The 15,703-nt window shown below is 35.5% G+C and overlaps 3 protein-coding genes and 1 long non-coding RNA gene across 4 annotated transcripts; 2 read left to right on the plus strand and 2 right to left on the minus strand.

Annotated features, from left to right (window-relative positions):
- Positions 1 to 19: 19 nt before the first annotated feature.
- Positions 20 to 2,380, minus strand: LOC9324676 (lysine histidine transporter-like 2). The gene is made up of 6 exons (XM_002888567.2): positions 1,788 to 2,380; positions 1,316 to 1,699; positions 702 to 1,201; positions 523 to 614; positions 350 to 418; positions 20 to 247 (listed from the first exon to the last, which is right to left on the minus strand). Exons 1-6 carry the CDS (start codon positions 1,970 to 1,972, stop codon positions 149 to 151), a joined length of 1,329 nt encoding a protein of 442 aa, XP_002888613.1. The 5' UTR covers positions 1,973 to 2,380; the 3' UTR covers positions 20 to 148.
- Positions 2,381 to 4,567: 2,187 nt separating this feature from the next.
- LOC110230720 lies at positions 4,568 to 7,731 on the plus strand. Its single transcript, XR_002333896.1, has 3 exons — positions 4,568 to 5,158; positions 6,952 to 7,114; positions 7,195 to 7,731. It is a non-coding gene; the product is annotated as an uncharacterized LOC110230720 (long non-coding RNA).
- A 758-nt stretch (positions 7,732 to 8,489) lies between these two features.
- On the plus strand, positions 8,490 to 9,581 carry LOC9324678 (F-box protein At5g25290). The gene has a single exon (XM_021010069.1). It carries the CDS (start codon positions 8,490 to 8,492, stop codon positions 9,579 to 9,581), a length of 1,092 nt encoding a protein of 363 aa, XP_020865728.1.
- Positions 9,582 to 12,074: 2,493 nt separating this feature from the next.
- LOC9323201 (signal recognition particle subunit SRP72) lies at positions 12,075 to 14,512 on the minus strand. Its single transcript, XM_021034694.1, is given in 7 exon segments — positions 12,075 to 13,143; positions 13,146 to 13,424; positions 13,514 to 13,592; positions 13,685 to 13,898; positions 13,901 to 14,027; positions 14,102 to 14,238; positions 14,319 to 14,512. Coding segments are annotated over 7 exon segments (1,971 nt in total). The 5' UTR covers positions 14,491 to 14,512; the 3' UTR covers positions 12,075 to 12,180.
- Positions 14,513 to 15,703: the final 1,191 nt, after the last annotated feature.

The following is a 15,703-nucleotide window of genomic DNA, read 5'->3' on the forward strand; positions in this document are numbered from 1 at the left end:
AGAATTGACATCATTATTGGCCACTGAACAAATTAAGTGGCTAAATGAAAGTATATATGACTCATTTGACCAGTTTTGTTTCTAAAATGAATTGGTCAAAACAACATTGGTTTGATGGAAACTAAGGGTTTGAAAAATAAAATAGTCTTCAAGAGAAGAATTTGTAGTTTTTGGCTGAGATAATAATGGTTCTGAGGCCACCAATGGGAGCTACGATCGTCAATATAACACCAACTACTATGCAAAACTGCAATTTATCACACAACCAAACAACAAAGTTATTGTCAAATTTATGTTAGAAAAATAAAAACACATATGTAGTAGAAGATGATGAGTAAAAGAAACATACCCAATTAATACACCAAGACAATCCATACTTCTTTGGTTTCTTGATACAAAGCCACATGATGCATGGTAGCTAATTATAGTAAAATAAAAACAAAAAGGTATATCAAGTAAGTTATTAATTAGATTTTATTTTAAGCAAATGAATAGGCTTGATTAGTGTATAGAATGACTTACATAGTAAGTTGTTGGGGCAAAGGCGAATCCTCCAAAAAAACCGAGTAATCCACCAAAAAATGGGATGCATATAGCAACAAACATCGTGAAAGCTATTCCATTATATTGATCCAATATTGTTAAAAATTCATATGTTATTATTATGTAGGATAATTGATTCAATATGAATAAAAACTTACCAACATATAGAGTACGAGTGATGAAGCGGAGTTTGAAGGACGGAGCGAACATCATCTTCTTTACCAAAAAGGTTTCAAGCATGTCAAAGACCGGCATTGCGTATATTTGATAGCTTCCAATGACATGGACAACCACGAATGCGTTAGCAATGGCGATAAGCCAGATGGGTTTCTGCAACGTCATGAGAATATTGTCGTCCACACTGTTTCCAAAAATATAGTAGCAAACGAATGCAACGGGGAAGTAGCATATGGCGACCACGACATAGGCAACTACAACTCCTTTCCACATTGCAATCTTTGATGGTTTCTCAGGAGTTGAAGGAATAGTAGCTTGAATCTCCAACACGACGTTGTGACCTGCATACGCAAATGCCACATCTCCTAGTGCATTCAAGAAGTTGAATACATTTCCTGAGGTCGTAGATGCTCTAGACGAGTAGTCTACATTTGGATGAACTCCTTTCTTCACCGAGGTTGCCCAAGCGATTGTCGAATAGCTGCATATATTACAATCACAATAAATCTCATATAGACCATTTAAAAAATAAATAATAATAAGCTATATATAGTTAAAATCTACTCATTAACAATTGATTTTCAGTTGTAATTACCTCAAAGACATAACGGCAGCAGCAAGGGAGACGATAGACATAGAGTTAAAGTTAGGGAGATGAGCAAGAACAAAGTGTATGGAAGCGAAGATCATGATCCAATATGAAGTTCTTATATTTTTGCAATCGGTGCAAAGAAGGTCATGGATTTTTTTCAATGACTTCCCTCCCGTAACCATGTATACAATATCCACACCTACTTCAACGATTAGTTGTTGTGGCACCACGATCCAGAGTCCAAGCTTCTCCCCAAACGCGTGTTGACCTAATTCATGGTACCTGTCGAACCTCTTCCCTGGAACCATCTCATGCATTTGCACCATCTGCCATATTGTGTAAAATGTTATCAGCCATGACATTATCATTATTGTCACTCCAGGTCCCCTGCCATCAAAATTCAATGTTATATATTAATATTGAATGTGTATATAAAAGTTTTCTAATGAGTTCTTTATAGAGATTGGATATATACCATCCAAGGTTGGACATGGCGTAGGGTAAGCTGAGCACACCAGCTCCGACCATGGCGGTGACATTGTGAAACGCAGAGTACCACCATTTGGCATTTCTAGAGGACGTTATCGGCAACCAGTCATCTACATTCTTCTGCTTTGTGGACGCGTCGTCCTTGGTTGGAGACAACTGACTTTTCTCCATCTTATATTAGCTTTGAGGAAGAAAAAAATGTGGGACACAAAAAGACTACGAGAATGATGAGAACCAAAAGGATTCAAGAGCAAGGCAATTTCTTTCCTTGGTGTTGAAGGAGACACAACACCAATGAGGATAGAAATGTGCCTTGTGACAATGATTGTTACTAAGAGTTATCAATTTATATATACAATTTCATTTCACTATTTTCTTCCTAAAAAAAAAGAATGTATTGGTTGTTGCCTTATGACAGATTGGTTTTGTTCTCTGTTTCACAATATAGCTATCATCGTTCTTGGTATTGTTGCGGTGTATGATCTCTAATTACTTAGACCACATGGCTTTTTTGATCTTTTTGGCTGATGATTTTCGTAAAGCCAATGCTCTTTTGCCTAACGTGCAAAGTGTTTTGCTATTATTGACCAAAACTATTCCGTTATTGATTTTATTTAGTTGTATCTATTGACTTTTTTTAACTGTTATATCAAATTTACTAATTTAGGAGAAGATTTTACAAGTTATACAACCCACACTTTCCTCTTTTCTCAAATTTTGTTTTTTAAAATTGTCTTACACTAGTCACAATTAATTGTTTCTAGGTGGAATATCTTAATTTTTTTAATGATAAAATTAAGAAAAAGATCATTCCACAAGTCTTTTTTTTTTTTTTTTTTTCATTCCACAAGTCTTGTGCAAAATTATATGTAAAATACCCGCTCGAATGATATATATCATGCATATTTAACCATATCATATTTATTGATTTTTGGTTAAATATGCATTGAATTCGATCGTAGTCGTTTGGATGTGACATAAACGGATAAGCCCACACACAAACTCCACAAAGAAGATCCATTACACATGCTATATATCATGAATGACTTGATTAGCTAAAGAGTTGAGAGAAGGTTCTGGCTTCAAATCAAACACTGATAACGGAAAGAGACTAGCTTAATTTATTATGGATCGTATCCGAGGAGATAATTAATGGGTCTAGACCCAATAGGTTAATAAATAAATAAACACTAATTTACATCAATATCCCATGCAGAATTGAGCGTTACTGTCAAGTGTCATTGAATCGATCTTTTAATTAGTCAGGGATCGATTTAATATAAAATTGGTGATCTCTTTGGTTTGTATGATTTTGGATATGACCCAAGACAAGAATTAGGGTTTTTGCGGCCTGTCTATATGAGATATATATATAGAACTAGGCCTGGACAAAAATATGGATCCACATAAAACCGAACCGAACCGAACCAAAATTGATGGGTTCGGTTCGGTTCCGGTTCTAGTAAATATATCGATTGGATCTTGAATCAAATATCCATGGATATCGGTTCGGTTCGGGTAGGAACCGATATCCATTCGGGTACCCAAAAAATATAGCTATTAACCTATATTTATATAACCCAAAGTTTCAAACCCATTAAATCCTAAACCTAACTACCCAAGCCCAATACCCCACCATAAACCTAACCCAAAGTCTCTCTTAGCTTCTTATATATTCCTTTCTGCGCCTAAACCTAAAAACCCTACTTTGTTCTCTCTTTCTCAAAACAGGGTAGACAAAAACTCTCTCTTGTGTTTTGTGGTATCTTTAAAACTTTGGGTGTCTTTTGACCTAATACTTTCCAAGTTTCAACTATTTTTTGGATTTGTAATGGTATAATGACTAATATGTGATGTTGTATTGCATACTTACATAATTGCATTTAAATTTTACATTATGATTCTGTTATTATTTTCGGTTCCAAAAATACCCGAAACAATTTGGTTCCTATTTGGTTCTAAAATTTATTGTCCGAACCGAACCGAATAGGAACCGAACCAGAACCGAACCGATTTTGATTTGGTTCCAATATGGTTCATAAATCTCAGAACCAAAATACTAGGAACCGAACCGAATACCCAAATGCCCAGGCCTAATAGAAACCATGTCGTTTCTAGCCATTGTATAAGGAAAAACTGAGATCTTAGACCATCTCCATTGGGAGTGTCTAGGTGAGACACTCTCCAATAAAACAGAATAAAAAATTAAAAAAGGAAGAGAGAGGACAGAAACTGTTTCTCATTTGAGAAACTCTGAGACACCCATTTTTACAGTTGTCTTCTTCTGATTGATTTAAATAAACAATTAAATAATAAAATAACAAAATAATAAAAAATTAATATTATTTTATTTGTTAGACACTTAATAAAGTGTCTGACCGATGGAGATGCTCTTATATACATATATATATAATCTGAAACTGATTGGTTTGGTTTTACCAAGGGCCCTACACTACATTGAGACGGGACTGCATATAAGCCAAGTACTATCAACATGGTCCAAGAAGGTTTCAACACAATGCCCCTCAGTCAACACAATGCCCCTCAGTAATACAACACAATATAGGGTGATTCATTTTCATAATAGAAGTATTATGTGGAAACAAGTTCTCCTGTTCCAATGAAATAAAACTTGAGATCTTCAACACTGAAGTGTAAACAAATTTATTTTTTTCTTGAATATAATTTAACATTAAATTAAAAAAAAAACAGTTTCTTTCCAACTAGGAATCTTAAAGCTTTTTCTTAACCATACACCCATTTTTCTAACCCATATTTGCAAAACTCCATTGTCGTAGTCATCATAAATAGATAAGGCAATTTTCGCTTTGAATTCACCAAGTTCCAACCAATAGAAAAATCAACATCCTTAGGTAATTCAAGGACACTAAAATCTTCAGACCGAACATTGAAGCTCATTATTACCCGAGTACTGTCACTATAGAGGTCAGCTGCATAGTACAAAACCCCTCCTTTAAATAGTCCTTCAGTTTCTAGTGAATGACCATCCTTAAATGTAATCGGTCTCCAAGATTTTTCACCCATTGTGCAAACCTCATATTTCGCTATAATATTTTCCGTTCCCAGCAAAAAAAATCTACGAAATTCAGGAGAGATTCCTTGAAATTCTTGAAGGATTCCATGAAATTCCGAAAGCGTGTTCTGAATTTGCTTGTCTATCCACCGGATAAGTCGAGCTGCTGAATTCGAAGCTTCGTGTCTTTGACCATTTCGCTCTCGCCAAATTGTATACATTCTAAGAGGTAACCTATATACACACACAATAATATCATTGACAGAAGGTGACGCCTCCCTCAATCTTAGGCCAGAAAAGCGAGAACCTTGCTCCTCCAATAAGTTAAGCTTTTTCCGTGTTCGGATTTAGATTCATTTTGATGTTGAATACACATTTTTCATTAATTGAGTAATATATTTTCGTTTTTAAAATTTAGATTCACAATATATGCAGAAACAAAAAATTTGAAATTTTTATTAACTTTATATATTATATGATGATTCAAAACAATAATAAAAATTAAACAAAGATGATAGGAGGATCATAATTTTAAATCTTAACCAAATCTTCTAAGTATAGAATATATATTATATGTATATTATTTATAATTAATGTTAAAATATTTTAATTGTGTTTGGCTATATGTATAATAGATAATTAATACTAAATATTTTAACATTAATTATAAAATAAAAAATATCTATATAATGGTCCACAATTAATAATAGAGATATTTAGAAGATTTGATTACTTAGGGGGGTGTATTGGAACAATGATTTTGGAAATTTTTGGTTTTTTGTTAAAATCACTTGTTATTCAATCAGTGATTTAAAATTTTCTTCTCAAATTCCATGTTATTGAAACCGGAATTTATGTAAAATCATTCCAAATCATTTCAAATCTCATGTTATTAAATCATGAATTTCTAAAACCCATATCAAATCCACTGTTATTCAAACTTAACAAAACTTTTTAAAAAAAATATTGAAAACTGATTTGGTGAGACTTTGGATACCTTTTTAGTGTAAAAATAAGAATTAAACAATCACACCTCTAGAGGTGGTATTTGATTAAAAAGAAAAAAGTAAAAAAAAACATGTGGCTAACGAAACTAAACTAGTGAAACAATCTCCTCTCTTCATCCTCGTCTTCATCCTTGTCTTCATCTCCATCGATCTCGATCCCTTGAACAAAAATAACATAAGAGATCCTAAAATCAAAGTCCCCATTTGCCTTGAAATATGTACAAGGACTAAAGTCAAAAGAGAGTCTCTTCTTTGGTAGTGGTGGTGACTCACTTCTCGTCCTCACAAGTCTCGAGCAGCTTCAATCTAATTCTCAAAGAGCACAAACGGAGATTTAAATTGATGAATAAAACTATTCGACGATTAGAAGTCAAATTGTTGCGAGGTCGGTTTTGATCTTCAGTATGTTTGTTTCTTTGCTAATATCATAATAGAACTTTATTTGCGAAATTGATAAATTTCAGATAGAATTTTGAGTTAGTTTATGTGTCGTCAAGCATGGAGGTGAATCTCGTTTTGCTGCTGTGTATAGCTTTGATTTGTCGCTGATAACACTAGATTTTTGAAACTAGGTTGATGGAGTGACATAAGTTTTTGTTTTGAGCTTGATCACGAATTCCACCACCGTCAAACATGTTTTCGAAATTCAAACGGCATGTTTAAGAAGTTACCACAAACCAGAGAAAATTATCAAGGCAAGTTTTCTTGTTGTTATAGCTTGGCTAGTTGCACATGTTACTTGTTGATGGTGGTTCCAATTACTTTTAAGCCTTTGAATGGTTCATTGATATTGATTATACCGTTTGCAATTTTTTAGGAAATCTCAATTTTTCTATTTTTTGTGCTAAAAATCTCACCAAATCACCTATATATTATCTCTTTAAAAGCTCATCAAATCACAAATTATCTTTCCTTTTTTAAAATGAAAAATAACAATTCCACCAAAAGTATCCTATAAACTCACTTAAATCTCTGCAAATCCAAAATTTCCTAAATTCCACCAAATTCTCCTAAATCTTTAATCGAATACACCCCCTTAGTATTAATAAAAATTAATAAAAACCAGTATGGTCCACATATCTAACCATACTGGTTTATGATTGTTGCAGATATGTCAGTTGGCAAAGATGAACCCTGGTGTGCAGTTTCGTCAGGTGAATTACGAGGAACATAAGTCGATGTGTTATAGCCCTGTGTTCAAGTTCCCCGTTTTTCCGATTCTACCGAGGCGCTCAGGGTCGTGATTGCAGCTTTAGCTATACCAATGCCACGGTTCGTTCTCATTCCCATAAAACATGAGACAACCATGTTTGGTTTGGTTTGGTTTTGATCTTGATTTGTTTTTTTTTCAGATCAAGAAATTCAGAGATGCATTGGCAAAGCAGATGAGTGTAGGGTTTGAGATGATTTTATTTTAAAGTTTTCCAAATCTTATGCTTGCCTAATTTGTTTTCTCTTATTAAAAAGATCATATTTGGTATTCATTCACTCTGGTACGTGGTGCCTTAGAGATGGAACAATTTGATAAAAAAAAAAAAAAAACAACTCAATTTCCTTCATCTCACTGAATCAGCGAAAACAACAAAGTTAAAGAACCAATTATCCTAGATCTTTTTCTAGATGGCATTAAATGCTCCCAAGGCCAAGATCAACCAGAATATAATCGACGTTAGCCGTGTGGCAATTGGAGAACAGATCACTAACCAGCAGCGTGATATCTAATAAAAAGATAATGTCCCAAGTCAACACACTAATCCAAATCTGAAGCATACAAAAATTACATGTTTTTATTCGAAAGATGTTGAGGATGATTATAGTAAATACATGTAGTTACAGAATTCATTTTGATCAATAGTTCTAAATTAGTATCAATGTTCCAAATATTACAAAAATTTAAAACTATCATTTGTAAATTTGATGAAATAGTGGTAAAGTAACATTGAGATAACGGATTGAGCTTATGTAGATTTGAAGCTATTGTAGTTCCTCTGGACAAAGTCGCTGAATTTTGTGTCAAGCATCATCCTGCCCCGAATTGGATATTTGCTGGGTTTCGTTAGAATTTACAAGGTTTCATTTTTTCTTTTTTTGAATTTACAAGGTTTCATTTCTCCAACATGTTTTGATCTTTAAGCTTTTATACTATCTCTGATTCTGGTCGTATCTTAGGGTCTTTACCTCTTAGGTTCGAATTTGTCCAAGTAGCAGACCAAGTGTTTGTGGAAATGCCGCAGAGGATTTATGTGTTTATTACAACTCTTAAAGTTTAGTTTTTGTTAGACTGGACTACAGAGTGAGTGAAAGGACTAATGAGAATGACATAACTCATTTGAAATGGTTCAGTGTTAAATATTACATCAAATTTAAATATACACAAACTAAAACATACTCTGTCTGCAGTCTGCATTATTGATTAAGTATTGACTTTTTAAAATTAAAGTATTGATTTTTTTTTGTCGAGTTAAAACACAATTTAGGAAATTACCCCACAAAGGAGCGCGGGTTTTAAAACCTAGTGTTGTTTGGACCTTGGGTACATGGATATAACTATATAAGTAGTAACAATATAACATCCTTTGTAAAATACTTATCAAAACAAAGGTGACGCCTCCCTCAAACTCAAACGCTAGAACCCTTGCTCGTGACAATGAATGTATCTTCTTCACAAAGGAGCTCGTCGGATCTTCAAGGTTTTAATGACGTACGTTCGATGTTTAAGGAAACGTTACCCCAGAAAAGCGGATCTCCATGGCTGATGCTTTTTCCGAAAGACGGTGGTTGTGTGCTATACGACCCGAAAGAAGGAAAGAAGATCCATAGGAACCTGCGAGACTTTCCAGGGTCTCGAATCCTGGCAAACTCGGGTAACTGGTTGTTGTTGTTAGATTCTGGATCCAATTTATTTATCATTGATGTGTTTAGCGAGAAATCGATCCCTCTTCCGTCTCTAGAGTCGATTAGGTCAAAGACTAGTAAGATCAAGCGTGTGGGAGATAGAAAATTTGAAAGGGATGATAGTGGCTGTATTTTCGATGAGCTGAGTTCTGATGTTGTGAGGGGCCTTTTGTGGGTAGACAAGAGTGGATCAGAGTACGTTGTGGTGTGGTTCTTTGACCTTCCTGGCCACGCTTATATAAGCTTTTGCAAGAAAGGGGATACTCATTACACTGACATTCCTCTGTATTACCCAGACGACCACTGGTTGGACGGTTTATCTTATATGGTACTAGGGCGTGACCGTCTTTATATCTCGACAAGTCGACGTTATATTCAAGTCCTAGATCTCTCTGGACCGCAAGGTTTCTTCAAGGACATCACCGAGGGCAAACCATTCCCAATGCTTTCTCGTTATCAATCATGGGATTCTAGCATTGCGGTTACAACCTCAGGAGAGGTTTTGTTGGTTGAGAGTGATCCATGCCAGAGGAACTGCTTCCGCGTCTACAAGAAGAATCTTAATGTAAAAGACCCAGATTCTGCCAGCAACACGGTTCGTGAAGTATATTCTCTTGATGGTGAGGCTCTGCTTCTTGACTTGGGTTTTACTGTGCCTGCTAACGATACCCTTGGTATCGAACCAGACTCCATCTATTTCACCCGTCACTACCGTCCCTGCCAATGCTCACCTTGTGACCTTGACATCTGTGTGTTCAATCTTGTAACCAAGTCCCTCAAACGCTTTCCTGGTCTTGACGACATGAATCTCATGGATGCTCGATGGTTTCTCCCTGGGAATTAATTATTGCTTTTTCGGTTTCATTTATGCTTCTGAATAAAAAAATTATGATGTTGACTAATTTCTCACTGCTGAGTTTATGTTAACACCAACGTATATCTTGCTGGACATTTAAATTTTCTTCTATTATAAGTATAACATTTTGTTTACATTAAAACGTAGTGAGTGGTGGAGAGCTCTGTTGTTATTTATTTTCATTTTTGTTTCTTTTAAAACCAGCTTCGAAAGTCATTTACATCAACTTCAGAGAAACAAAACGTTTATTCAGAGAGAATGAGAAGGTGACTAGCTAGTTTGCTTCTCATTGACTCGAAATCTGGTTTTGCCGGGAAGAAATTGCATAAGCTCACTACTAGTTTAGACTCCATTTCAGGGCTTTGATTAGAGCCATGATCTTGTTTACAGGAATTGGAATCTTGGAAGATAAGATTGTGTAGTTGGAACTATGAACCCCTGTTCTTGCTAGAAAGAAATTGCATAGTTCACTACTAGTTTAGACCACTTTGATGCTTTGTACTCTATTTCAGGGATTGATCAGAACCAAAAACTTGTTTCCAGCAATTTCATAGGCTACACTACTAGTTTAGACTTTAGAACACTTGCTGCTTTGTAGTTTAGACTCTGTTTCAGGGTTTGATTAGAGCAATGATCTTGTTTTCAGGAAGTGGAATCTTGGAAGTTAAGATTGCGTAGTTGGAACTATGAACCATTGTTTTGCAGTGTGGGAACTAAAGTCGGAGTTGATGAGATTGCGTTTAACCTACGAAATCAGACTTCTGTGTGATTGTTGGACCTAGTGGTGTTGGAAAGTCGAAATTGCTCGGATTTAGGGGTAGAAGGTTGTGCTGTGAAAGGTGGTTGGGAAAGGTATCGTTACTACTTACAACTGCTTAAAGAGATCAGAATCGATGAGGAGTCTCAACTTAATAAGTATGGAACCAAAAAGGAAGGTGGTGTTAGGTTTGATTCTCTTGAAACAAACAGCATTTAATTTTGAGATTTGGGCCCAATTGGGATTAATCAGGGAAGCCTTGACACAGTTGCCACATGGGAGAGAAGGGTGTAGAACAAGCTAAACCACGGATAGATCCCAAGAAGTATATATAGGAAAGAGTCGAGGAAGACGATGAAACAGACAATGATGAAAAAGCTTGAATATTAAGACAGCGTCTTTTGATATAGAGAACTACCTAATTGTCTGAGCTGTTTAGAATGAGAGCAAGAGACGATGAGAGATTCACCAAGACAATGTTAACTAAAGAGTCGAGGAAGACGATGAAACAGACAATGATGAAAAAGCTTGAATATTAAGACAGCGTTTATTGATATAGAGAACTACCTAATTGTCTGAGCTGTTTAGAATGAGAGCAAGAGACGATGAGAGATTCACCAAGACAATGTTAACTAATGTTTCCACATACACTTCTAAGTCATATAATATGCAACATGTTGTACAGATGTCTTTTGTCCTCAGCTCTTCTCTAATAGTTGACTAATCAAGGCTTAAACGACAGCAAGTTTCACTGTGTGACTAGTTTTTGTTTCTTTTTTTTTTTTTTCTCCTTTTTTTTTTTCTCTACTAGTTTTTGTTTCTAGAATCCTTTGAAAGACTATTATTTATAACATGTTACAAAATCAGAACATTTTCAATGTTTGTTTTGTTATTTTCGTTTTCATGGCCTCGCAAAGTATGATGAGATAAATCACAACTACAAAGTGGAAATTCCAATACGAGAAACCCACAATTCAGCAGAGATTGTTCTTTAAAAACTTTGGTCAGTCTTTAATACAACAATGCTTTAAAAACACTGAAAAAAATGAAACAGACAATGATCACTGAGCTTGAAGATTTAAGGCAGCGAGTTGTATTAGTGATTTTCATCGTCGTTTCTTCGTCACGCTTTCTCATTTTTTGCAGCTTATTCATTCAGAAAGAGCTTCTTCAAGATGGATCAGGCCCGAGCCGAGGTATACCGATGAAACTGGTATGTATCAGGGTGACAAAGGAGAATCGGACGGCTGGTATCCTTGAGAACCACACAAAAGGAGAGAGGTATGCGGAGCACAGTCTGAGGAAGTTTGTGCGCAACAAAGCTCCTCAGATAATGCCTTCTATTAATGGCTTCTTCACCGACCCCAAGTACTGATTTCAATGAAGGAAAGTGAAAATTAAAAATTAACACTATTGGTGTGCTTCGTTTTTACACCATGTTTCCTTTGCTGTTTGGTTTATATGAAACAATCACTTAAACATCATTGAAATGATTATGATGTTGAAGATTACTAATTGATTTGTCCTGGTCATGGATGAATTGAGGAATAAAACATTAGTGGTGTCCTTCGTTTTTGCACCTTCTTTCTTTTGTTGCCCCTGTTGCTTGGTTTGTATAAAATCATCACTAGACCTTTTCGATAGCGAGTGTGCACACAAACCAGAAATAAATGTTTTTGAGTTCAGACGTGAAACAACTTGAATCATCTAAATTTTTGTTAATATCCTTAAAACGATAAATGTTATTAACTGTTTCATTGCTTTGTTTGTCCCACCATTCCAATCATTATACTAACTAGTCATATGAAACAATCTTAAAGGTTGTTTCGCTCATCTTCTAGACTTCTTTTTTGAGGCCTTAGAGGAAGAAGGCGCAGCTGCATTGGCTTTAGAACTGGCTGCTTGGTTTGACTTTGAAGTTGAAGGAGCTGCTTCTTGTTTAACCTTCGTCACCGCACCCTGCGAGCCACGGATTTGAGCGGCTCGCTTGTCCTTTCTCTTGGGTCTGTAACTTGACCTTTCCCTTCTGGGAAGCCATCTCTCAGGGTCCGGGGGTGGACCTGGGTTTGCCTGATCGAATCCTTTGGGATACTTTGGCTTTCTCTTCCTCTTCGCCTTCTCTTTCTTCACTTCTTCCTGACTCGATGAAGCAGCAGACCCTTGAATGGGTTTTGCACCAGAGGTCTTTTCTAGGTTATCCACATCAACAGCCTTCAAACCTGGTAGGGGCTTAAGCTGTTTCTCATAAGTTTCTGCTCTCTCAACATTGACATGAGCAAGTGTAGTCACAAGACCAACCAGAGCATCTATGCTACTCTGTTTTTTTACAATCTCCTCATATAGCCGTGAAGCCTCCTCTTCTTGACCATGCCTGAGCTTGAAGGCAGCAGCCTCCGGCATCAATACACTAAGCTTATTGCTCTCAGTCATCGAATTCGACCACCATTTAATTGCTGAATCAAGAACAGCAGCAGCACCATCATTGTCCCCAGCACGCTCTTTGAGGGCGACAATGGTGGCAACAGTTGCAGGCAAATGCTGAATATCAGGTATTTTGGACAGGGACTCTGCTGCTACATGAGGATGACTGGCAGAAGCAGCAATTTGTGCCCTGGCCAAGAGAACCAACTTAGACTTTTCCGGGAATTTTTCGGCACACTGTCCCAGAAGTTGTTCAGCTTTGGCAGCCTTGTTTTCTCTCACCAAAACAGCAGCTTGAAGCAATGTAGGAACAACACTCTCAGGAAACATACCGGGCAGTGCAGCACAAAGTTCTCGTGCCTGAGGTAACTTTGTGCGATTTTATTTGCATGGAGGAGTAGAAGGACGCGATTGGCATATATAGCCTCCTTATTTTTCTGTGAAAGCTTTGCATCGAGGTCTTGAGAAAGCTGAAAATTTTGGGAGTCTTTTTCTTTCAGCCGATCAAACTTCCTCAAGCCATCAGAAATATCTTTGGAACCTTTCGAGGCAACAAGGTTGTTCACAGCAACAGCAATAGTAAGTTCATCACCCAGATTACGTTTTATAATGTCTACATAAGAGCTGGTGGATTCTTGAGTTTGTCCAAGAACCTTAAAAGAAAAAAAAAAACTATGTTACTAAGAACTGGAAGATATCTTGACACGATGTTAAAGAAAAGATAAGCAGTATAAAAAAGTACCTGTTGAACATATGCTAGTTGAACAGCAATTGAGGCCAGATCAGAAGATTTATCGTCAGTGAGAGTTTCCTGACAAATTCTGTCTCAAAGCAACAGTACATTTTTATCAGGTATGAGTAAGTACATTGTACAAGACTTGGAAAATCAACAGTCAAATGAGAGGTTAGATAACTCCTGGCAGTGAGCAAAAGTTGTTCAACATCAGCATAGTCATTGTTTTCGATCAAAGAGCAAGCAGTATTATAAGCCAATTGATAAGTAGTCGTTGGTTTGATCTTCAAACTCTCCAATGCTTTTAGCACTTGAGAAGCTTTTCCAGCTGCTATCAACGCCGCGACTAGATTAACCTCTAACCACTTAATCTTAGACTTGCTTAGTTTCTGATACAAGCATCTACTTTCCCCAAACGGTTCAAAATATGAGCCTCCAAAAGCAAAGTCTTTGAATCTCTCTCGAGACCTTTTAAACTCACAAAGGCCTCATCAAACTTCTTTAGACGGTATAAACAATATGCCTATTGAGCGAAGCATCCATTAGAACCCAAAAAGCTTACAAAATCTTAGCAAATTCAGATCAAATTTGTCTTACCTTTTGAAACCCTAGATCCATTGGAAGCTTCTGGAACAAGTTAATAACGGAGAGAGCATCATTGAACTTTTTTGCTTCGATTAGAGCCACAACTTTGCATCGGATTGCATCCTCATCGGAAGGTAAAATCGACAAAACTGAAACAGAACCACGGATTTCCATTTCAACAAATCAAAATCAACGAGAATTGTACAAGGAAGGTAAGAATTGTGAAAACCTTGATCAGCGACCTTGACGACTTGTTCAAATTCAGATCGCTGGATATGTGATCCCTTGATATGTTTATTGAGGGAAGAGAAGAGATCTTCGATTGCTGGATTCGAGGTTTTAGGGTTTTCTTTGGGTTTGGGAGCCATGGCTGCATGAAGTTTTCTCATGACACGAAACATCGGAGAAGAAAACGGGTAGATTTTTTACTGGAATTCCTAATACAACTTACGGGCTATTTATATGGAAAAAAAAAACACTAGCCAGTTTTTTCAAATTTATCCTCAACCTAAAAATATGCATTAATCATATTAAGTAATATTAACTTTATCCTCTACCTAAAAAAACAATACATAATATAATCTTTTATCGCAATTATGTAAATCTTTGATGAATAATATGACAAATTGAAGCTCTCACGGTGAAGAGTTGAACTTTACCTTTAGAATTTTAAAAACCTAATATATTCGACAATGAAAACGTTTACAATATACGTATTATTTTTGACTTCGTAGGATAAATTTGTATTTTTTTTAGGTGAAGGATAAAATTACAAAAATTAGTGATTTTGAGGTTTTTTTTTGGGTACAAAACTCTATTTATATGAGCCTTTGAGATCTCATTTATGCTCATGATCCAATTATCTTGACTTCTTTTATTTGAAAGTCGATAAAGAGATAAAACTTTTTGAAAGCTCATGCATCTAAATTTATATTTGGTTAAAATTTTATTTATTAACAATATATATATATATATATATATATAATTATGGAGTTCTCTCTATTTAAGGTGTCTCCATCAACAATTTTTTTTTCTGAAACATTAAAGTGTTTTGAAAATTCTCATTTAATTCAAATCAATTTATATCTATTGGTACTTATAGTAAATGAAAATAAGTTTTGAATACATAACAAAAAAAGTTAAGTATAATAAGGAAATATTAATATTAGTATATACATTTTTTTCCTTTTAAAAACTTTATTAAGTTTTGTGATCAATATCATTGTTTACAAAAGGAGTTAGGAAAGGTGGACAAGAGTTATACATAGACCCTTAATCATTTTAAATTGTGTTTATAATTAAAATACTAACAATGTATGTATGTATATATTTTCGTTACTATTAGAACTACACTATATACTTTTTCGGTAATTGTTCGGTACGTCCTCCATTCGAAACCTACATCTCAATGTTTTTGAGTTTCAAAGTGAAACATTTTGATTCATCTAAGAATTTGTTAAATATCCTTAAAAAATGTTAAAATGTTATTCAGTTCACTGTTTCATTGTTTTGTTTGTTCCACCATTCCACTCTTATACTAGTTAGCCACGTTCGTGATAATACATTTCACCGCTGTATATTTCTTTCCTTACCATTGTAAGTTTGTAACAATCT

The sequence above is a fragment of the Arabidopsis lyrata genome (genome assembly GCF_000004255.2).
Source record: "Arabidopsis lyrata subsp. lyrata unplaced genomic scaffold ARALYscaffold_2, whole genome shotgun sequence".
Taxonomy (NCBI): Eukaryota; Viridiplantae; Streptophyta; class Magnoliopsida; order Brassicales; family Brassicaceae; genus Arabidopsis; species Arabidopsis lyrata.